The 23,713-nt window shown below is 36.4% G+C and overlaps 1 protein-coding gene across 1 annotated transcript in view; it reads right to left on the bottom strand.

The window, feature by feature from the left end:
* The window catches only part of DLGAP2 (DLG associated protein 2), a gene marked incomplete at its 3' end in the record, with an annotated part of 99,676 nt that extends 76,324 nt beyond the window's left edge, over positions 1-23,352 (bottom strand). Inside the window, exons 1-2 of the mRNA XM_081334035.1 lie at positions 22,336-23,352; positions 13,037-13,245 (exon numbers count right to left, since the gene is read on the bottom strand). Of these exons, the coding sequence (XP_081190161.1) occupies positions 13,037-13,245; positions 22,336-23,337 (1,211 nt within the window). The 5' untranslated portion in view covers positions 23,338-23,352. The remainder of the gene's footprint in view (positions 1-13,036; positions 13,246-22,335) is intronic.
* Positions 23,353-23,713: the final 361 nt, after the last annotated feature.

The following is a 23,713-nucleotide window of genomic DNA, read 5'->3' as shown; positions in this document are numbered from 1 at the left end:
TGTGGGTGCTCCAAACACTGGAGGTTTTTAAGAAGGGACTGGACAACCATTTGTCTAAAATGGTATAGGGTCTCCTACTTGAGCAGGGATTTGGACTAGAAGGCCTCCAAGGTCCCTTCCACCTCAGTTATTCTGGGGGTTATAATATTCAGAGTGAAGAGCTCACTTTTATAAGAAGTGAATCAGTATGGCTCCAGCAGTATAAAAGAACTGATTTCTTAATAATCAAAATCCAGATGATGCTAAATTGGAACATATGATTATGCACATCTTAGAAATCATTTAAACATGTTGCCATTAACTCCTGGGAGCCAAACTTAAGCTTTCATAAATGTGTAAATGCTAAAATGCAGTGGTTTTTTTTTTTGAAATACTAATTGTTCTGCACACTAGAAAGAAGAGATGAGACATCTCAAGATATGAAGCAAATGGTAGTATGAGAAGAAGGGATTTATACCTATTAAGACCTGGGAGATATTTGGGACAAGTTGGGCTTAGCAAACATTATTTTTCAACCTTTATTGCATTTGTAGATAGGAGAGATACACTCCAGGAGCATCTTTAGAGTAGTAGTGAGGAGTATTATGCTTTTTGACAAAAAGCAATCTTGGAGTCTGAGTAAATACAAATGAGTTGCCTGGGACATCAGTCCTATGATGCTATCTGAACTGGGTTTGATTCTGTAAATACTGATCATATATATATGGTCCTCTGAACTGTGAGTCTGGCTAACTGTTAGATCCATGCTCCTCCTGGATTGTCAAGGCAGCCCAAGAAGTGACCTGTGATTTGGATTATGATTAGGCTTCTTGAAAAGGGTTCCTCTGGCCTTGAAGGAGGCAGTGGTATGACTCCTTTTCAAGAGGCCATTGCTAGACCCTTTCATCCTGGATTTCCCTTTTTGGTCAGAGGAAAAGTAGTTTAATAGCAGCTGCCAAGGTTCTTGAAGGAGATGGATTATCTGGATCCATTCCAAACAGATTTTGGGCCAGGATAAAATATTGAGATGGCATTGGTTGTGCTTGACAATTACCTTTGATGGAGCTGGGATGGAAATGGCACATCCAACATTGTGCTCATTGATATCTATATTTTTCAATACCATCAATGGTATTTATATTAAATATAATTTGAGTTTAGTCTTGCTTTCTACAATCTTTGTCTTTTCTCATATATACAATAATAAGCTGTTGGAGTATGTGCTGCAGTTTGGAAAGATACTACCAAACCTAAGTGGTTACCAGCACGGTTAATGAGCATTATTGTGGAAGTTATAACTGAAAAGAAAGTTTTCTCAGCAAAGGATGACAATAAAATGGAAGCACACCTGCACAAAAGAAATGTAAGCATTTAGAACAAGTCTTACTAAAGAAGAGCTTTTGCAAAGATAAGTCCTATTCTCACTAACCTTTAAGAGTTCTTTGTCAGTGTCAACAAGCATGTAGAGAGGGGTGATCCAGAAGATATAGCTTACTTGAACTTTCAAAACGCTTTGACAAAATCCCTCACCAAAGACTCCTGAGCAAAGTTAGCAGTCATGTGATAAGAAGAAGCTCTCTTATGGATCGGTAACTGGTTAAAGAACAAAAAGCAGAGAGTAGGAATAAATGGATAGTTCTCTCAATCAGAGATGCAAAGATCAATATTGGGATTAGTGTTGTTGAGTTTTTTCATAAATGATCTGGAGTCAGAGGTAAGCACTGAGATGACCAAATTGGTGATGCTAAATTATTTAGGGTAATTAGAATTAAAAAAGGAACAATAATGAATTCCAAATGGATATATTCAAACAGAGAGAACAGATATTAACAAGATGAGTCAGAACAATGCATATTGGGACAAAATATTCTACCTTCACCTACAGGCTGATGGGATCAGGGATGATAATGGACTGACTAAAATAGAATTGTAGAGTTGTGGCAGAAAGCACAATGAGAATACCAGTCTATATGTATTGCTATGATGAAGCCCAATATCTTGATGGGAATTATAGGAAAAGAACTGCCAATATTGTAATGCATTTTGATTCCATTACAGCTTGGACTTTTTAATTCAGAAAATAAAATTCATTGGGGTGGATATGATAGATATGTATAAAATTACATATTATATGGATAAAACATAATTAAATTTTTTTCCTGCTGTGATAACTAGATTCATCAATGAAACTGAGTGATGGAAGTGATATAAAAAGGGAGCATTTATTTAATTAGTACATAGTTAAATAAAAAAATACTGCTCTTATGGCCACCAACTATGATGTCATTAAATGGGATTAGACTATCAATCATTAACAGACTCGGTAGCTATATATTAAAAGCATTCTGTCTCTCAATACCACTTGAATGGGCACACGAGAGTCAGTGCAGTATACTAATTAAGACAGGAATATACTATATTCTGATTACAGTCAACCTTCTGCCATGGAAACTCACTGGAAGACAGATAGGTGAATGACTCTCAGGTCACCCTTCCTGACAGGATTGTTGTTATGAATATAAAATGAAGGAATAATCCCAATTAAGATACCTTGAACTGCTGGAGAAAAGGTAAAATATAAACTTTATATCTATGTCATCATCATCAACATCATCATCATGAAGTTTCTTGGTATTGCTGCAACAAGACCTCAAACTTAACAAATCTGTCATTTTTATACTTTCTTATGTTCATAATAGGATGTATTCTGAGGTCATTTGCATTCCCAGACATGTACATAATTAAGCTTTAAGTAAATAAGATATGTTAAGATGATCAGAATCACTAGATTACTCTCTGGAAAACATCTGTAGTAATTGGAAGATGAATGATGATTTATTTAGGCATTTAGAGCCATCTGATAGAAAGTGTGTTTCTGTTTAGACTCCAGGATTCATCTCAAAAAGACAGTTAATTCTTAATTGATTTATGTTTTTTTAAAAATATATTTTATAGTTTAGAATATTCTTTTTATTCCAAATTAGCTCCATTAGTTATATTAGTATCAAAGTATCAGACCTCAGAGGCTAGTCACCAGAAGTCAACACTGACTTGAAAGCACACACACACAAAAGTGCAGGATGTAAATAAAAGAACAAATGGAAAATTTTTAAGAAATATATATAAACACTCTCTTACTTTAATTATCAAATGTACTCATACCATCTGATTTTTAAAAACACAATGCTATAAAAGGCCAAAAATTATGAGTTCTTTAAAATAATGTTCTACAAATTCAGATCTGTAAAACAATCATCAACATTTGATAAACCGATGAACATTAGATAAACAATGAAACATTTGGCTGCTATGTTTGGATAATACAGTTAAGATTGAACATTAGGAATTGTAGAGAGCTGACACTAAAGGTCAAAGCTAATGCCTCATTTATTCTATGACTTTTTCTCAATCTCTCTATAAATATCCCGATCACCAGTGAACTCTTTCAATATATTGTGTGCTATCTAATTTATTCTGCTTATGCAACATATAAGTCAGTAGTAGACATCCCTCACTAAGATGGATTGCTAACTGTAGCTACAGCATTCCATTTTATCTTCTTTTTTCACCAAAAGCATCTTAAATTAGGATAAATTCACACACCATTTATCTTTCATGTATGGTAATCTCAATCTCTGGGGCTGTTTATGTGATTTTTCAGAATTTGAATCACAGATTCCAACATCATAGCCCATCACAATATTTAAAATGAATCTGAAAACACCTTTGGCTCTTTTCAAGGGGAAGAACAAGCAGAAATATAATCAAAGATAGACTGATGCTTATCAGTGCTACAGCTGCCTTTCTGCTTCCCAAAGCCATCTTTAACATTGACAATATATTCTGAACAACTGAATCACTGAAAGTGAAAAGTGTAAATGTCTCTCTGCAGATCGACAAATCTACTTTGGAAACTGCACTTACCTGGAAAGCCAATCTAAAAGTGATGTTGCCAACCAATGAAGAAAAGAGACTGACAATGCTACCGGTATGAAAGAGAGCTTGCCAATTGAGACAGAAATAATTGGACAAGAAGCCTTTTGCTTCTTCAAGGAACAGCATGAAATGCAACTTCAAAGAGTCATTGTTGAGCAACCATTGTCAGAAAAGAGGATTTATGGATAACAGACCTAGCTGTCAAGTACATTTGAGCTTGTTAAATACCATCTCCCTAAAACATCTAGCGTTTTATGATAGAATTTCCAAATGATGCATCACCGATTTGTGTTTTTAATGTCAACAGTCAACAAAGCATAGCTAGTTCTTTGGCTTCTATTAATTAATAACATTTTTGCTCACATATTTGTAAGAAGCCGGTGTTGGGAAGTTAATAAGCAAGAATGGAAAAGCTTATGGGCAACCCTGAAACATGTTATTCATTTCTTAGAAGTTCCAATAGTTCTAATAATGTTAATGTAGCAAATTCTTACACCTCAAATGTAGGGATGAGATTTATTAGTTTTACAGTACGTATACTTGGAAAATCAAATAATTTTAAAAGAGACAATTATGGAAGGAGCATTTAAATGGTACACTTTTTCCAAAAGTGGATCATAGATGACCCTGCATTCAGAATAAGGTGCAAATAAATCTAATCAGTTTTCTCATGACTCTAATTTGATTTATATTTGGAATATAAATATAAATAGTGAGAGAGTATATCCTTTTTAAAAAATAGACATAGGCCTTACTGTAAGATTAACATTTTGTTTGTTCACTTGCTTCTGGTTTTTTTTTAGGAATAAGATGGTTAATACTGGAGATCAAGTAACATTATTCGTATGGCAGGGGAACAATTGTTTACTTAATAGGCATGGATTGTTGAGAGAGTAAAAAGAAATATTCAGATGTTTGATTATGGAAACCTAGTTAATAGTCCTGTCTTGGTATAAGACACGCTGTGTCTTACATCAAGGTATGTATGGTAAGGCTGCCATAAAAGGGCTTTTGAGGCTATCAATGTTAATCAAGCTAGGAGAAATAAGGGAGGAAAATTTTAAAGGATCCCTCTTCTCTTCATAAACTTAATTGCAGTAATCCTGCCAAAGGATTTTATGGGCAGTCTGAATTTCAAGCTACATAAGTTACATACAGGTTTCTTTAATATCTCTAGAGTTCAAATTTAGACCAAGGAAGGTACAGCCTCCTGATTTATGTATCTAAAATGCACCTGATTGTGTAAACAATAGCAATTTTGTTAACAAAATCAAATGAAAAAACACTTAAATTTCTCACTGGAATTTAAATGCCTTTCATATAATTGAACACATGTCATTTTAGAAGCACGTTAAGAACGGAATATCACCTAGCATGACGGACATAAGTACTTAAGTGTTTTAGCTCCTTTCCTTGTTTTTTTTAATAAGTTCTCACTGGGAAAGTGATCTCAGACGTTTAGCAATTAATAATATTTCTTAAAGCCTTGAGAGAATTGAGTTCCCACTCCCCTATCAAGCTACAGAATTTTAGAATCAGGTTATCAAAATTCTGTCTTATATGGTTAAATCTATTCAGTTAAAATTCTGTCTTGTACAGTTAATTCTATTTAGCAATTGTTTGTTACTGAATAGGTCTGAATAGATCTTCATGCTTGTAAAACCCACGGCAGACTCTATTAAATGATGTTTTACAAATCTGGCTACCCTTTTGATTTTAAACATTTATATTTGATAGTCTAGAAAGGAGGTCCATCTGTTAAGTCACATGAAGACTATGATTTGAAGGAGCTTTTATTTGTACCTTAGAAAACTGATGTGAAAATACACAGGTCACACCTGAGTGTACAGTAATTCAGAAAGGACTGTTCTTAAAAAAATGACAGAAGATCATGCTATTTCCCTGGCCATATCTATTCTACAACTGTTGTGTGGCAGAAGCGATCTGTTTCCAATCCACAAAGCAAGGGACAGGTGGAAAAGTGCACATCACAAAGAAAATCTGTTCACATTAAGCATTTTCTAATTCATGTAAGCTATATTGGAACCATTTAATACTTTCAAATTCATTCACAACTACTTTGGGTTTGAATACAAGAAGAAAAAAAAAGCCATCTCTTTTCTGCACAGCCATGCCATTCAATCCAAAGCTTAAAATTCTGGTTTTGTCAGAAATACAGCTCAAATAATCTTCATTTAAATACCTGCGTATTATATGATAAAAGAAGGGAGCCAATTAGTATGTAGGAATTACAACCCACTCTTGAGGCAAGTAAAAAAAATCATTAAATGGCAACGATTAAAGTTTTCTTTGCTTGACAGAATAACTTCGGTTAAAATAATGATTTTACCCTGTTTTGTTTTCTTATTTCTATAGTTTCCAGTTCTCTTCTTAGATTGCTGATGGTGAAAATTTCTGTTAGAAAAATTTATTAACAAGGCAAGAAGCTTAGATTTTCAAACTGGTCAAAATAAAGGAAATGTAAGGAGCCGAGAGGAAGGTGATCTTTAACTCTTCAGGTGTTCTGTACTTTATGAACTATACACGAGCTATCTGTTATGTATGAACCATGATTAAAAAATCCCTCCCCAAACAAAATCTCTTCTTGGTAGACATCTCGCTCAATCTCGGGTCCTCTACTAGAGGGAGGCCTGGGAGTTTGAAGGTTTTGTGCAATATCTTAGCTGTTCCTAGCACTGCACTCTTATGGACAGACAGCTCCGATGGACAGACAACTCCTCACCCAGCTTAGGAGTCATAGCCCTGGGTGCTCCTACCACCGTTGGGTCCATTTTGGCCTTTACTAACCCTTGTTCAAGAATGGAGACCTAATTCCATGCAGTCCTTAGCATCACCTGATTCTTCAGATCTCTCTGAAAAACTTTAAGATTGCTCCTTTTTCTCTATGGTGCATGCAAGCACCCATACAGATATTAGAAAGATCAAAGAGACTGTCATATAGAAAGAAAGAACTATATGATCAGAAAATGCCATTAATGTTTGGTTCTTTCTTCATTTACTATCAGTCTGGCCTTTTCTAGTGAAACATAAGAACACAACAAGACATAGTTTGGAAGGGAAATCCACAGCTACAAAGCAGTGACTGAGAATACTTCTCTGCATAGCCTTTTCCTCTGTTGATGGAAAAATCAATAATATAATCTCAAAAGAACAGACGACCAGTTTCAGAGAGGTGGTTGGTCTTTAAAATTTGGAAGCCAAATATAGTACTGAGAATTATGAGGCATCGTAACTGCTATTGTGAATTGCAACCAGAATGCTGCAAAGCAGATTCAGATCAAGTGGTTTCAGCAAGATGTTTCCCATCAGAATGAAAGTTACTACATTCCCCATTTTACAAGTTATCATTCAGAGCATCTAAGCTATGAAGATGTTTGTTCAAGTTGCTATTTTACTAGGCCACCTAGACCTGAATTGTAAATAATGGGATTAACAATAGCTGGCAGCAAAGAGTTATAGAAAATCCTAGTTACTCAATGCCCTCTTGTGATCATCTGAAGTTTTGCAACCTGAATTCCCCTTAAGTTTGATAGCAAGGGAAAAACATTTTCATTGGAAGAACTGGGGACTTCTGGCTAACTTTGCAATTTCAGTGAATTTCTTGGAGCATGTCAAAACTAAAGCAACATGCCAAACATAAATGAAAGTTCAGACCCCAATGACCTATACTGATCAGTAGGCTCACTACCTCACAAGAAACTGATAGTGTGATTTTGTCATTCATCAATGTTCAGCATCTTGGCTATGATTTCTAACACTGGCTGGTCACTAAGTGCCCATTAACAATATCAGAAAAAGAAATAAAGCTGCAGGCAAATGTAGAAAAAAATACTTCAGATACAATAAAGTGAACTTGAAAGGACCTGAATATTTTCATGGAGAAATTATACTATAAGATTCATAAATGAAGCAGCTAACTTAAAAGATGGATAATGACACTTTTTATCTGGAAATATTTATACCCTTTGAGCATCGTTTTATTTATAATTTCTTTTTCTTTGCACATAATTTATAAGCACTCCAAACTTTAGCAAATCATGCCCCTCTAATTTTGGGCTAATATGGTCAGTTAGATTTTGAGCCCAATAAAATGAACTAGACACAGATGTATCACTTATTTTCCTTAAAATCAATGAAACTTTAACAGGGAGGCATGCAAACAACTGAAAACTTTGAGACTCGGTTAAAAGGGTACTTTTAAATTTTGTCTTTGATGAACCTATTAATTAATATTAATTAATATTTTTGAAAAATTAAGCAACTGTGTTTTGTTTTGTAGGGAAGGAGAGCCTTGGTGGAGCAGAGGGCTAATGCCTCCTTAAGTAACACCAGCTGCCTGCAATTATTGCAGGTTCGCATCCCACCAGGCTCAAGGTTGACTCAGCCTTCCATCCTTCCGAGGTAGGTAAAATGAGGACCCAGATTGTTGGGGGCAATAAGCTGACTTTGTAATAATGCCGCTTGGGGTGTGTGTGAAAGCCCTAACAAGCAGGCATATACATAGAATGAAGGCTACTGCTAAGCTTGTAAGCCGCCCTGAGTCTTCGGAGAAGGGCGGGATATAAATGCAATAAAAAATAAAAAAAATAAAAAAAAATATCGATTAATATATTCTGTACCAATTTTATTCCCCAAGGCATTTGGGAAAAAATAATAATTTGGAACAGAAAAGTAATCTACTGTAAGTTTGCCACAACATAGTTCATGAAGGGGCTGCCTTTCTCTCTTGCAACAGGTCTTCTCCATGACACTCTTTCCTGAAAGACCTTAGAAGGATTACTTTTGTCACAACTGTTTTGGCCAATACAAGCATTTGTGGCTTTGGAAAGACTTTGTGAAAGTACTGCACAGATGAAGTGGAGGAACTGAAAATAGGACTAACCCACGATCAAGGCAGTAGGAGACTTCATTAACTTCCATTCTGGAGAATGTGGCTGATGGCAACTGAGCAGATGATCCATTTATGTTGAGGGATGCATATAAATGTGCTATTCTTGATTTCCCCAGCCAGCTACCTTAAGAGATTATGCAGGCAACAGGTGGGCAAGTGATGCTTGATAATTGGATTCAAATTTCTTCGGCATCGAAAAATGTAATGTTATTTATAAAGGGTGGTCAATAATTCCCACCTTCTGAAAACAAATGGTTGAGGGCCTCACTTCTTTCATCCTTTCTCCTCTGTTTAAATGCTCCTTTACCAATTACCTGGTCAACTCCCTAAAATTCCTTTTCATTAAAAAAAGAAAAGGAAATAAGGCTAAAGGCTAAATTTGAGGACTGGAAGTAACGGACATAGCCCCTAAACCACTTATCTGCCACCAGCTCATGATCACAGCAGATTTACAGCTTGTCCTACATTTCTGTGGAGTTTTACACACATGTAAAAGACTTGATCAAGCAAAAACCTGATTCCAGAATACAGCTTCAGAAGCAATGTAGCAAAGCCTGGTACTTTTGAGACAACATAACCTTTTAACATAGCCGTAATCTGATTCCTTAACACTACGATAACTTGCTTGCTGTGCTAGGTAATGTAATTCTCAAAATGCCTCACATGGGATAATAATAATAATAATAATAATAATAATAATAATAATAATAATAATAATAATAATAATAATAATAATAATAATAATAATAATAATAATAATAATAATAATAATAATATATAATTTTAGTATACCGCCCTTCTCCCGAAGGACTCAGGGCAGTGAAAAGGGCAAACATATAAAAATACAAAAATACAAAAGTTAAGAAAGAATTAAACGAGATGCCCAAGTTATAACAATAGGTTAAAATACATTTAAAACAACAATAAAATCCAAACCCATCCCCCATCAGGCCAGGCCGGCTTGTTCGAACAAATAAGTCTTCAGATCGCGTCGGAAGGAGCGAAGGTCAGGTGCCATCTGGAGCTCAACCGGCAAACGATTCCATAAATCCGGGGCGCCCACAAAGAAGGACCTCCCCCTGGGGGCCACCAGACGACATTCTCTGACCGGTGGCACCCTGAGGAGGCCTTCTCTGTAGGAACGCACAGGGCGGAGGGAAGTTGATGCCGGCAGCAGGTGTTCCCTAAGGTACTCCGGACCCATGCCATGTAGGGCCTTGAAAACCATTACCAGAACCTTGAATCTCACCTGGAAGACTTCATGTAGATGTTGAACAGGAGAGGCGAGAGGACTGACCCCTGAGGAACTCCACAAGCGAGAGGCCTCGAGGTCGACCTCTGCCCCCCTGCCAACACCGACTGCGAACGTCCCAGGAGATAGGAGGAGAACCACTGAAAAACCATGCCTCCAACTCCCAATCCCCTGAGACGCTGCAGCAGGATACCATGGTCGATGGTATTGAAAGCCGCTGAGAGGTCTAATAGGACTAGGACAGAGGAATATCCCCTGTCCCGGGCCCTCCAAAGATCATTCACCAGAGCGACCAATGCCGTCTCCCTGCTGTACCCGGGTCTGAAATCCGATTGGGACGGGTCTAGATAATCCGCTTCATCCAGAACCAGAGGGAGCTGATGCGCCACCACACTCTCAACAACCTTCGCAAGAAAGCAAAGGTTGGAGACCGGACGAACGTTATTTAACACAGCTGGGTCCAAGGCAGGCTTCTTGAGGAGATGTCTCACCACCGCCTCCTTCAAGACGGTGGGGAAACTACCCTCACTCAAAGATGCAGATATAACCGCCTGGAACCAGCCTCGTGTCCCCTCCCGAGCCGCATAAACCAGCCAGGAAGGGCACGGGTCCAATAAACATGTGGTGGAGCTCAACCTCCCCATAATCCTGTCCACTTCCTCCGGAGTCACAGGATCAAACTCCTCCCAGATAACATCGACAAGACCACCCGTGTCCTGATCGTCAGACTCTGCCCAGTCGGAGTCCAAACTGGTCCGAATCCGAGCGATTTTTTCCGACAGATGTTGACTAAACTCCTCGGCATGACCCTGCAAGGGTTCCTCCCTCACCTCCTGATTAAGGAGGGAGTGGGTCACCCTAAACAGGGTGGCCGGGCGATTATCTGCGGACGCGATAAGGGTAGCGAAGTGAATTCAGACAATTTTCCTTTTTCCTATTAATATTTTGACTCTTGTAAAGCTTAAAACTGTAAACCTGTAATCCACTTCTTCACTGCAGTTAACTGAACTTCCTTTATGCTATTGTTACATGAATATCTGACTTATTAGTGGTAAATTGATTGACAATTTTCAAATTGGTAATTATTGTTCTTGTTGATGACCCTGTATTGGATGTTAAATCTATTTTAAGGAACAGCACAATTTATCTACTCGAAACAGACAGGTTTTTCCTCATTAACAGACTACCAGCATTGGCTAATTTGTCTAATATTCATTTAAAAAATGCCTCAGAAACTGATTTCAGTGGATGCACGAATACCTTCGGTTCATCCTAGCTTCTTATAAAAGGTCCTTGAACAATGAAAAGTCTCTTTCTTCAGTAAAGTCTATGATTTTTAAATGTCACAAATGATACAGAAATAGAGTGCATGACCGGGACTTCCTGGACTACTTTGAAAGGCAGAGATCAGAAGCCCTTTGACGGTATTCCCCAATGAGCAGCTAAGAAATGAAAGAACTTTTCCATGGCAAATCTAAAAGATCCTCCAAGTATTAAGCAAGCTTATCTGTGGGAGGGCTGGACTTGTAAATACACCTTTTGATTATTACTTCTTAAAAGATACAAAGTTATATCGGTCTGCACACTACAGGTGAGACCATATTTGCCTTCCATTTAAGAGGTTCGATTAACTTGGAGAGAAAAATAAATTGTAACTGTAGAGCCATCTCTCCCTTTAGCCTTGTAATAATATACCATGTGTATTTTACCTTTCAACTGAAGTAGAAAAACAATGAAGGCTTAAGAAGCCTGTTAAGATTGTGTATTTCCAACATCTCCAAATAAATTGAAGTTTTACAACAAAATAGCACACAATATTATTAAATATACCATGAACCTGTATTGCTATATACAACACTTTGTCCATGCATATGACTAATGTTTAATTGTTCCAACTTAGCTTTTGGCTCTGAATTTTGGCAGGTCCTTAATCCAAAACATAGTTGTAGTCTCTAACTGGTTCTGGCCTCAATTAAACACTTGTTCCTGTTTACTGTTTTCTTTTATACTAGTACCCATGTGTCTAAAGAGTGCTTCTTGCATCATTGTTTGTTAGGCTCTAATTTACAGTTGGTGAAATGGATTGCTGTAAAGTTGATGGGAATAAGAACAAAGAACAAAGTTGGTGCAGCAGAGTGTGGTAGATTGTAGGAAAGATCACTTGATTTAAAAATGTGATTTTAAAAGTAGTTTTAAAATCAGGGGTGATATTGTAATATAATTTTAAGCATATTTAACCTGTATCTTAAATTATTGTATTCTATCCTGATTTTATTTCGATTGTATTTTGTTTCAGTTTCATTTTAAATTGTATTTTATCCAGTTTCATTTGAATTGTTTTTGTCAAGTTTTAGTGATATTTTGTTTTTGGAAATTGGCAATTTGATATGGCCCAATGGGCTAATCAATAAATAAAGATGAGATGAGATGAAACACTAAGCACCCATCCACACTTTATACCCCATTAAGAAGAATGATTGGTGGAGAGGAACAAGATAGCGAAGCCATTACTCACTTTCTGTAACTTGTTCTGCATTAAAACAGTATGGACAGCACTACTCCTTGGCCTCATTACTGAGACAGAATAGGGCTTGGCAGTAACGCTGGCACACTTTTCTGCCAATTCAAGGAATGGTGGATGGCATTTTAACATGGTCAGGTGCCTATGCCCTCATTACTTTGCATTTTTTAAAGTACTCCACAATAACATTCAGGTGTTTCATACTTTGAATACTGACTAGACATTCACCCTGTGCCTTAGAAACGCAATGGCCAGTTGTTCTAGAGTAAGAAATCATTTTCCCGCCAGCAATAAAAAGCATCAGCTTAATCCGAGAAAGTGTATATCCAACCAATATTATTTTTAGAACATTATCAGCTGAAGTAGAAGATGAAGAAATAGTAGAAAGAAATGAAACCCACAAAAATAAAACAGGAAAAAGCTTTGCGAGGCTTACTTCTGGTGGTCACCAAGGGCTCTTTGTCCAATAGATTTTAACAATGATTCCGGATGGACTGCTACCTTTGGTGATGTTTTGGGACTAGTGTCAGAATCTCCACTTTCCTCATCTCCCATGGCTTTAATATAACTTCCACTTCTCATCCTTCTGCAGGGAATCTCCTCATCTTTACCAGCAGGGTAACCTCCCCATTCATCTTGAGGTACCTGGGACAGGTATTACAACAAGCACAAAACAGAAATAAATCTGACATTGCTGTGGGGCCCTTTAAACAATCTGTTACAAATAACAACTAAGTACTTGACATTGCCAAAAGGATAGATTTTAGTTTAGCTATTAACTAAGTACAACATTCTAATGATATTTGACTGGGGTCAAATGCAGAAGATTGTTTACCAGACGATGGTGTGGTGTAGTAACCTATAGCAGCTATTGCTTGCTTTGCACTTTGTGGTGAACCACGGTTTGTTTAATGGTTATTGGGGAAAGCACAGTTAGCTACAAAACATAAACCTCAATTTATAAACAGCAATGACTAGGTTCACCCAACAAAAATAAAAATCAAGCATACGGTCAAAGTGAGTGAGGAAAAACTATCACTCTGATTCTTCAAGTGTCTTAAAAGAGGATGATTTCTGATCAAATTGAAGCTGAGACAGGCAACAACTGAAGTTGTATATTATAAAAGCATTTGATAACTAGAAGTATTTGCTAAAGAATGGGGTATGATGTTAGTTCTACACAACAGGCTAAAAAAAAGAAGACCAACCTAAAAAAAACTTCTGAAACACCTGTCTGATTTAGCAGAAACCCAAATAAGCCTGATGTATGCTATGGAAATCTAAATTTGCAACCTGGTAATCAAATGAAAACATTAATATCATTCAGATAATAACATCTCCAAATAAATTGAAGTTTTACAACAAAATAGCACACAATATTATTAAATATACCATGAACCTGTATTGCTATATACAACACTTTGTCCATGCATATGACTAATGTTTAATTGTTCCAACTTAGCTTTTGGCTCTGAATTTTGGCAGGTCCTTAATCCAATACATAGTTGTAGTCTCTAACTGGTTCTGGCCTCAATTAAACACTTGTTCCTGTTTACTGTTTTCTAATATGCATACCTACACCAACACATACACACACACTATATACACACAGTTATATAACTGTCCCTAAAATCAACAGTCATGTACCACAGCTATAGAATTATGAAGGCCATTATCATATTAATATGATTGACAATATGATCCTGGATTTAGGAGAACAGTGAAAAGTGACAAAAAAGACAAAATAAAAAAAGTGTTTACATGGCTTTATATTACATTATTCAGCCTTCAGTGCTATTGTTTCTTATTATGGACTATGAAAGGGAACATTTTCTTTTTCCTATCTTACTGTTTAATTCATAACTAAGATAGTTTTGGACATGGAATGTGGTGGAGAAGGCGCACACATTCAGTCTTCAATATATAAAACATACACGTGTAAAAAAACGTACACATAAAGATTTTGTAGCCACTGTTGAAAATTTTGTATTTTTGATTTTTAATACAGCACAAAACCCAGAACACCTTGTGCCTGCACTGCTGGATGTTGTATGTTTGGGTATATGAGCCTAATTTCCTCTCTCCTCAGCGTGATAAATATTTCCTGTTGTAAATGACATGTAAGAGCCAATTTGGGGTGGTAGTCAAGGCACCAAGCTAGACTTTAGGAGACTGCTCTAGTCCCACCTTAGGCATAAAGCCAGCCAGGTGACTTTAAGCCAGTCACTCTCTCAGCCCTAGGAAAGAGGCAATGGTAAACCACTTCTGGAAAAAAAAAACCTTGTCAAGAAAACTGCTGTGACTCATCGTAGCAGTCACCAGAAGTCAAGAGAGGCTAGAAGCAAAGCCTTCTGCCCGCCCCCCTCAAATAGCTATATACAGGAATATCCCTGATGTTTTGTTCTCTTATTAAGGCTTATATGCAGAGCATTTTATATACCCTTCTGGTAATAAAAGGGCTAAAATTCAAAAATAGTATAGTAAAATAAAAAGCCACAGTGAGAACTAGTAACAAAAAAGTAATTAAGAAAGAGTCTAAGGCCACTAAGAGTAAAAATATCCAAATGCAAGTCATTTAACTTACATTAGATCCCTTCCCAGAGCTTGCAGAAAAACCCAGGTTACAACACTATCAGAGTATTACAATATTACTTGACAAGATATTATTGTGCTTTAAGCAAACAAAACAGCTGAAAAAGAAGCAAGGCAGAAGAAGCAGAATTTATGTCGTAAATTAACTGAGGCAATTATTTTATGGCATCCTACTTTTCTACGAAGATTCCCCCTGAAACCATAGTTTCCCTTGATCTTCCTTAAAATGCCCTTTCTGCAAAGCCTTCATTCTCTCCTTGTTCTCTTCTGGAACCATTTCCCATGGTGCACATTTGAGAGTTTTCTCTTCCTAGATCAACTGTTCTGTCCATGAGAAGATACATACAGGCAGTCCTCGCAACTAAGCCAAGGTTTCTGTTGCTAAGCATGACAGTTGTTGTGCATTTTGCCCCATTTTACAACCTTTCCTGCCGCAGTTGTTAAGTGAATCACTGCAGTTACTAAGTTAGTTAAGAGAATCTGTCTTCCCCCATTGACTTTGCTTGTCAGAAGCTCTCAAACGGTGATCGTGTGACCACGGTATACTGCAGTCATCATAAAAACAGGCCAGTTGCTAAGGGCCTGAATTTTGATCACCTGACCATGGGGATGGTGCAACACTTCTAAGTGTGAAAACAAACAAACATAAGTCACTTTGAATGAATGGCTGAAAGTCGAAGAGTAAAAAGCAAAATAATACCCAAAATGCCTGGGAAACCATTTTACCAATCATTGTCTTATGGAAGGCTCACATGAAACATACAGAACTGTGTTTTATAAGACTCCTACTGAAAGGATTGCAGCAGGGGAGCAGATGTTGAGAAAGAAACGGAGTAGCTTTAAAAAGTGTGAATTGCTTGACCTGTAAACTGTTTGATAAAACAAGAATTCCAGATGTGAACCACATTTCACTAAATTAAATATTACTGGTTCTACTCTCAATAATTATATATTGTAATGGCCATCTCTGGACTCCTGCACTTGATAAAAGATTTGTTAAAATACAGCTGTACTGATATACTTAGAAACTGCTTGATTTCTTGGCGTGCAATCTCCTGAACCAAGAAGCAATGTTACATAAAATGAAAGAATTCTGTGTAAATGTGTACAGGTGAAAACATTCTAAAATCTGTAAGAATGAAAAAAAGAATGGAAAGGGAAAAAAAGGGGGTGGGCGGGAAATCATGAGAAAATTTCAGTTTGTAAAACAAATCACATCATCATGTTATCTTACTTATCTCAGAACAGAGCTGAACAGATGGAGAAAGTCTGCCTCTATGGGTTTTGACAAGATACAAAGGGGGGGTAAAAAGCTTATCCAATTAAAACAACAACAAAAACTGCCTCAAGCTTAAGTAACATCTTAAAGTAATAGAGTGATATGTAGAATAGGCTTCTTACAACCCGATTAAAAGCTGATCAAAGTCTGCCTTGAATGCTTAACAGAAAGCGGAAAAAATGCCAGAAAGGCCTAAAAAGGGGAAGAGGGGATTACTTTCTGCAGAACTTTCATTTGGAAAGTATGAAAAACAATTTTTTGAAGTGAAATTTCAATTTAGCTTGTAAAGATGTATCATTTTAGTTTGCCTTTTCTTCTGTAGCTTAATTCTGATAACTTTTGTTCTAGAAACATAAATAAAAATTCCAGCTTCTCTCAAATTCGGGTTCCCCATTTCATATAGCCAGTTGCACAAGGAAGCGTTTTCATCTTGGATTTATTTCTCCGTGTCATTTCAATTGGTAGTAAAACCCCATATGTACGCACAGAAAATCATCAAAATGCTTTTTGCTGCTTGTTCAAATAGTAACCGAAGCCTGAATTTTCCATCTGTAGAGTTTGTATCGGCTGAGAGTCAGTACTCTAATACTTCATTATAAATTTTGATATTTTTAGAAGACTTCTATTGAATCAGACACTTAATCTTTGTACACACATTGCTTAATGTATCAAGCAATTTTTATATTCTAAGTTTACTATCTGGTAGAAGATTTATCTGCATCAGTATGGTTGCGTTCTTTATTTTTAAGGGTATGGCTAATTACCAGCTGTATTCTATAGGTAATTTATGTATGCATGCCATCCCTGTATAGCATTATTTCTACATTTTCGTGCAATATGCATTTACCCTGTACTCAGAATTTTTGTCAAACTACATTGAGAAGAACTCCAGGAAAAAAAGCTTCTGTTTCTTCACTGTGTTCCAACAAGGTATGGAAATTAGTGTTTAAAGACCACGGGACATTGCATACCATCCTGTCCCCAATTTCCCCACAAGTCTCTGACCTTGCTAATTTGTTTGGTGCACAATCAAGCTTCTCTTCTTTCTCCTTCTCAATTAGATTTAAAAAGCCACCCAATCAAGCAAAATGGCTCTGGGTGGTGTACTCAAATTATCTTGTTTGTCTCTTGTCATTCCAGAAGGCCTTGCAAACCTGGCTGTTCTCCCTGGCCTTGGGCTAGGATAGGATATGCTTCCCCCCCTCCCCCACTGTTGCCTGTATTCATATACATATTCCATTGTCTTGGTGGGTGTTATTTTGTTTACTTATATAGTCTTGTCTAGTTTTTATATTGCTTTATATTGTCAGCCACACCCAGAATCATTTTGGAGTCAGATGGTGCCTAAATCTAATTAAATAAAGGACGCTGGCATGCTGCAAAGCAAATCACTAACTTCCAGAACCAGCCTCCTCTTAGAGTTGATACGTGGCAATTCAAAAGTCTTTCAAGACCTGCAGCAGCAGCTACTACCGCAGGATGCTCTTCCCTCAGACTGAGGCAGAGAGCATTTTTGGAAGCTATTGAAAAATAAATGAGCTATCAGCTGATGAGAACAAGAATTAGGAATGGTGGCTGTCTGAAGTAACTGCCAGGTGAAAAGCTAAGCTTTTCACTTCTGGGTTATCCGCTGGAACTGTCAGTTAAAGTATAAGGCACTGGTTCATACTTCACACTAAGCCAAAAACAAATTGCAACTTGAGCTCTGATTCCAAAGTCTCTGTTATTCATTCTCTCCTAATCTCTACTGCAGCCAGTAAATTTATTTTTTATCTTTTCATTTTTATTTTTTTTATTTAAAAGGAATACAGACTAAGGGCCCCTGTAGATAAATATGTCCTATCTCTACCTTCCCTTTTTGCTTTTATATTCTTAGAATAATCTTATGTACCTTACACACATTTACATTTATGAGTATTTGAATACAGAAAATCAATAATAGATTTCCATTCAGTGATTAAAAAGAGGTTCATTCTGTCAGTCTGCTTTAACATTAAACATGTACTATAACGAATTTCTTTCAGTTAGTTAACATCCATTTCAAAATATCTCTTAGACACAGTCAAGTAAAAGTGGTATTGATCTATTTTTTATTCATTCATTAAACAACATTAGCTACTTGCTGCATTGTTTAAGATTTACATATTTTCTGTTCAAATTGGCAGTATCATAGGCAACTCTTTGAAGATTCAGTGATTCGATGCTTCAAAGATAGACTAATTTGCTCTCTGTGCAATGTATATAATTTATAATATATAAATTTATAAAATATAAGTAAATTATAGTATACAAAATAATTTTGGGCCAGTCACACACTCTCAGGCCAACTTACCTCAGAGGGTTATTGTTGTGGAGCAAATAGGAGGAAGAAAGAGTATATTATATGTGTTTGCCATTTTGAATTATTTATAAAGTAATAAAGGTGGAATCAAAATCTAATAAATAAATAAAATAAATATATAATAAATGAATTATCTCTAACATAAAGATCAATAGTAATGTTTCAGTATGGCCTGTGTGATCCATTATGCAATCTCATATAATTAAAAATATTAGCAGTTTTTTATTATAAGATACCTATTTGGGCAATACCTAAACATGCAATAGAAAATATAAATGTTGGATTTAAACATGATGTGATTACATATAAGGAAATTTTAAGTTTTGAGAGGAATGCATGGCAATTAAAGCCATATAACATTTTAAAAGAAGAAAAGATTGTACAAACCTGGTTTCAGTATGGGCAATTACAGGCTAGGTGGAAAGAGGACCAGAAAACTGGTTTCTCAATGATTGATGAAAATTTGGTAAAGCAAATTAGAGATCAAGGTCAAGCTCATATAAAAAGGATATATCTTGCATTGATAGCAATTGATTCAGAGACGGAACTTGTCAAAGACTGTATGATAAAATGGGCTCAGAATTTTCAAGAAGTTATCACAATGGATACTTGGGAAAAGATCTGGGTGAGAAATGTAAAATTTACACAGGCCCAAAATTTAAGAGAGAACTTTTATAAAATGTTTTATAGGTGGCACTTAGATCCTAAAAAATTAGCAAGTATGTATCCGAACTGCCAGCCCAAATGTTGGAGGTGTGGTTGTGAGGATGCAACGTATTTTCATGTATGGTGGACTTGTAAAAGGGTTAAAGCATTTTGGATTAAAATTTGGTGGAATATGCAAAAAATATTCAAGAAAAGGATAAAGTTTTGTCCGCAATTGTTTTTACTGGGCATTATCACAGATACTACCGTTGTGGACACTAAGCTGATGTTGAATTTAATTACGGCAGTGAGACTTTTAGTAGCGCAATATTGGAAGAAGGAAGAACTGCCGACTATAGAAGAATGGACTTTAAAAGTTTCCAATTTGGCGGAAATGGCAAAGATTTCAGCGTACTTGAAAGACCAATTGCAACAGAGATATACTGTGGAGTGGAGAAGATGGATTGACTATATTCAGAATAAATATGGGACTAAAAAGTTTCACTTAGCATTTGAATAAGTAGTGGATTTATATGATATATAAATTGCTTGTAGTTATTTTATTAAGAGTTAAAGTGCGATAGAATTTAATATTTTATAGTTGTTTGCATATCATAGATTATGTTTGTTTGTATTTTTATACCCTGTATTTAGCTCTGGGAAGTCGGGGAGGGGGGAGGGGGAGGGGAGGGGAGAGTTGGGGAGGTTTGGGGAGAGGGGGGGTTGGAAGGGCTTTTGTATTTAAAAATGTACTGTAAAACTTTTCAATAAAAAAATATTAGCAGTTTTTTGCAGCTGCTGAAAAAGAAAGCAAATCAAAAGAAATAGTGCTTAACTCTCATTGTTTCTCTTCTAAAATATCTTCCTTTAAACTTCCCCTAGCTCCAGAGTGGAAAATGTACTGGCTTCAACAGAATAATTATATTTCTTCACAAAAAACGTAGTTGATTGATTGATAGATTTAGGCCACTTAACTGTCACTCATTTTTTTATTTTCTAATGTGGTTTACACAATTAAAAGTATATTCTGTATTTAATGAATATTTCAGAGAATGTTTAATAAAACTTGGCAATAATGTTCATGTTAGAAACCTAATTTAAATTTGGAAAATCAGTTCATATGTTTTTTCTTACTGCTGTGTTTTGAACTGCCATTCACAAGAATGTCAATAAGATTTCTTGGCTTAGGACATCAAATTTATGGACACATTGATAATTTATTAATAGGAGATGAGACCAAACAAATTATATGATTTTAACATGAGAAATGTACACCTGATGAATTTTGATATCTATTTTTGTTTTGTTTATGCTTACATATTTTCATGTAATTCCTCAATTCAAGTAAATATAAATATAATTAAATATATATATTTAATATTATATATTATGGTTTTAGTCTTTATCCTATTAACTGAAACTATTTTGCCTGATAAAATTTGAATGTAATTATTTTGTTTTGAGCTTAATAAAAGGAAAACAGTGGTAAAACAACCTAGACATTTATAGCTGAGCCCGCAAAGAAACTTTAATCTCACTTTTAAAGGGAGTTTTAAATAAAACATTAATGGACAGAAAAGTTGCAGCAATGATGTTGAGCTTAGGTTTTCACAACTAGCTGGGAAAAAGTGCCCAAGAATAGGATATAGTGAAAAGAACAGGCAAACAGAAAAGAATTTGAAATAAGGCTTTTCCAATCTCACAATTCTGCTTCTTTTTTTTAAATAAAGAAATAGTATTATTTGTTATACATGCATTGCATGAATTTGGCAAAGCCAATCAGCATCTTTCAAAGTTAATCCTTTGTGATTGGGTGGTCAAAGCTGCAAGAAAATACACACATCACACATTTTTGAGGGTACTCAGGCTCCATTCAGAGTCCTCAGGGAGAAACAGAGCATTTGTTGCCCCATTTGGTTAGCACATAATTAAAGACTAGGACCTGTGGCCTATGGCCACCACCACTGCTATCTTATGCAGGTGCTGTTAAAGTGGGGGGGGGAATGAGGAAGCCCGGTAAAACATATCCGAGCTACTTCTGAGAAGAGGTTAAGGCCGTCAAATATCAATAGGACTATGATGGTGTGGAAAACGAAAATATTGGCTATTGTTCTTCTATGCAAGGTTTAGGCCCAGGTGAACTAAATCAGGCCTCATGGGAAAGTATTGAACCAAAGTTCGTGCTATCTTCAGTTTTACAATCCGAAAGAACTGTTTGTAATCTAAACTACAACTGTATTTTACTTAATATAATTTTGCTAAGCTTGCTTGTTACAAATATATTTAGAACATAACGACTGGAACTGTAAGAAATAGGGAACTGAAAGTAGCTGATGGAAGCAGATTCCAATGTACACAGGTCTGTGGAAAGGGTCAGCAGAAAGTCAGCAGAAAGTCTGTGGTTTTAGGATGAGAAAGGATATAAGAGATTGGGACCAGGGCTGATTCATTTGCCACTGGCCTACAGCGGTCCTTATTGGAACTGCTATGTCATTGGACCTCATTGCAATGGGTTTTTAATGTAAGTGATGTTTATGTGTATGTTCTAAATTACTGCTGAAATAAACCTCTGAATCTTAAAGTAAGAATTATTGTTTTGTGTTGCTGTCTCTTGTCTTTTTCACTGGGTTTTTCCATGGCAATGGTTATGTTTTACTTTTACCTAAAATTTGTTAGGGATAACTTATATAAAACCAGTTTCTGATCTCTGCTTCATGTTTAATTTCTAACTGTAGGTGAACCTTGGAAAAAATAGGGAATTTTAACCAAATTTAACAAAAAAAATTACTGTAAAGAATGCCCATAGAATCCTGTCTTGCAAATGTTAAAAGAGTACATTGCTCCTCAGTTAAGGACATTAACAACATCTTACACTTACCTGAAGATAATGGCATGGTCTCAGGGAGGGTTTTATTTCCTGATGAACTAGAGGCTTGTCTAGATTAAGAGATGACTTCCGATAAGCTTCTTTAGCTTGGCTTACTGTGAGGGTAGACCAAGAGCTCCTTTTCATATACTTGCCATCAGGAGTCAGGGCAAGACCTTCACAAGCTGAACATTTCACATCATTGTTACTTTTTGAAGTCTTTAATGAGAGATCCCCAAAATGTCCCTGAAGAGCTTCAGGATAGCAATGAGAGATATGGTCTACATGATGCCTGTTTACCACACTAGGTGTTCGGTAAGTGCTATCACTGTCCAAGTTGTCATCAGAGCTCCACCAGCTGCTCATTCCAGTTTTATGCTTACTTTCAGGCTTTCGCTCTTTACTTTTACTTCTTTTGCTATGTTTAGAATGATGTCCATGTTGATGGTCATCACCTCGGCCATCTCCCTTTGCCCCATTTACATTGCTCTTGGAAGATCCTTCCAAAGAATGTGATTTTGTGAACAGTTTTTGGACTGAATGAACAAGGTGACGTATTCTACCTGGGCTTTCACTGCGTTGTTCAGCTGCTGTTGATGTCCTTTGGTACTGCAGAGTGTGAAAGCCATCCCTTTGGAGAGGAAGTTGCTTCTCAAATTGATCCAGCAAATTTGCCGGGATCCGGTTAATCTTAGTATTCGCATGAGACATGGTGCAATCGTCCCTAGTATCGTAGTGTGAGGTGTAGTGCATTCTGGGGAAAGTGCTACTGGACATATGATCACCCATAACCATGGGCATCATCATACATTCTGAATGGATAGAGCTTCGTGGTGAGCAGCGATGGTGATCCACTGGGCAACTCTCAGTTGGGCTGAGAAGATACGATTGCCTTGACTCCTGGCCATGATGAAGATGATCGTGGCTGTGTTCACAATCTTCAGGGGATGGTAAACCACAAGTATGCGCAGAACATAATTGTGATTGATTACGCCCGCCAGATAATCCTTTCATGTTCCTTGAAACAGGAGAATATCTTTCCTCACTGAAGGACTGCTGAGTTGGAGACCATGAGTACGGCGGATCTGTTAGGAGATGGAAAGAGATATATTTGTCAGCTAGGACAAACATAACTTATATTTAAACTAATAATAGAAAGTAAAGCTTAACAATAATTTTAAACACATAATACTAAGAAATACTAATATTTCACTGATGGTTAAATATTATGATGACGGTTATTTAACCATATTGTGATTATGGTGGTTTAATATTAGCAGTAGCATCCTTTACTGTTGTGGTAGTTAAATATTAGTTTTTATATTTATTATTTATTGTATTAGATTTAGATGGCTACTTGACTAAAATTTCTCTGGGATGCTTACACAGT

Source organism: Vipera berus (genome assembly GCF_964194415.1).
Source record: "Vipera berus genome assembly, chromosome: 1".
Classification (NCBI taxonomy): Eukaryota; Metazoa; Chordata; class Lepidosauria; order Squamata; family Viperidae; genus Vipera; species Vipera berus.
The sequence above is the reverse complement of the archived record's forward strand: the minus strand, read 5'-3'. Positions and strand labels throughout refer to the sequence as shown.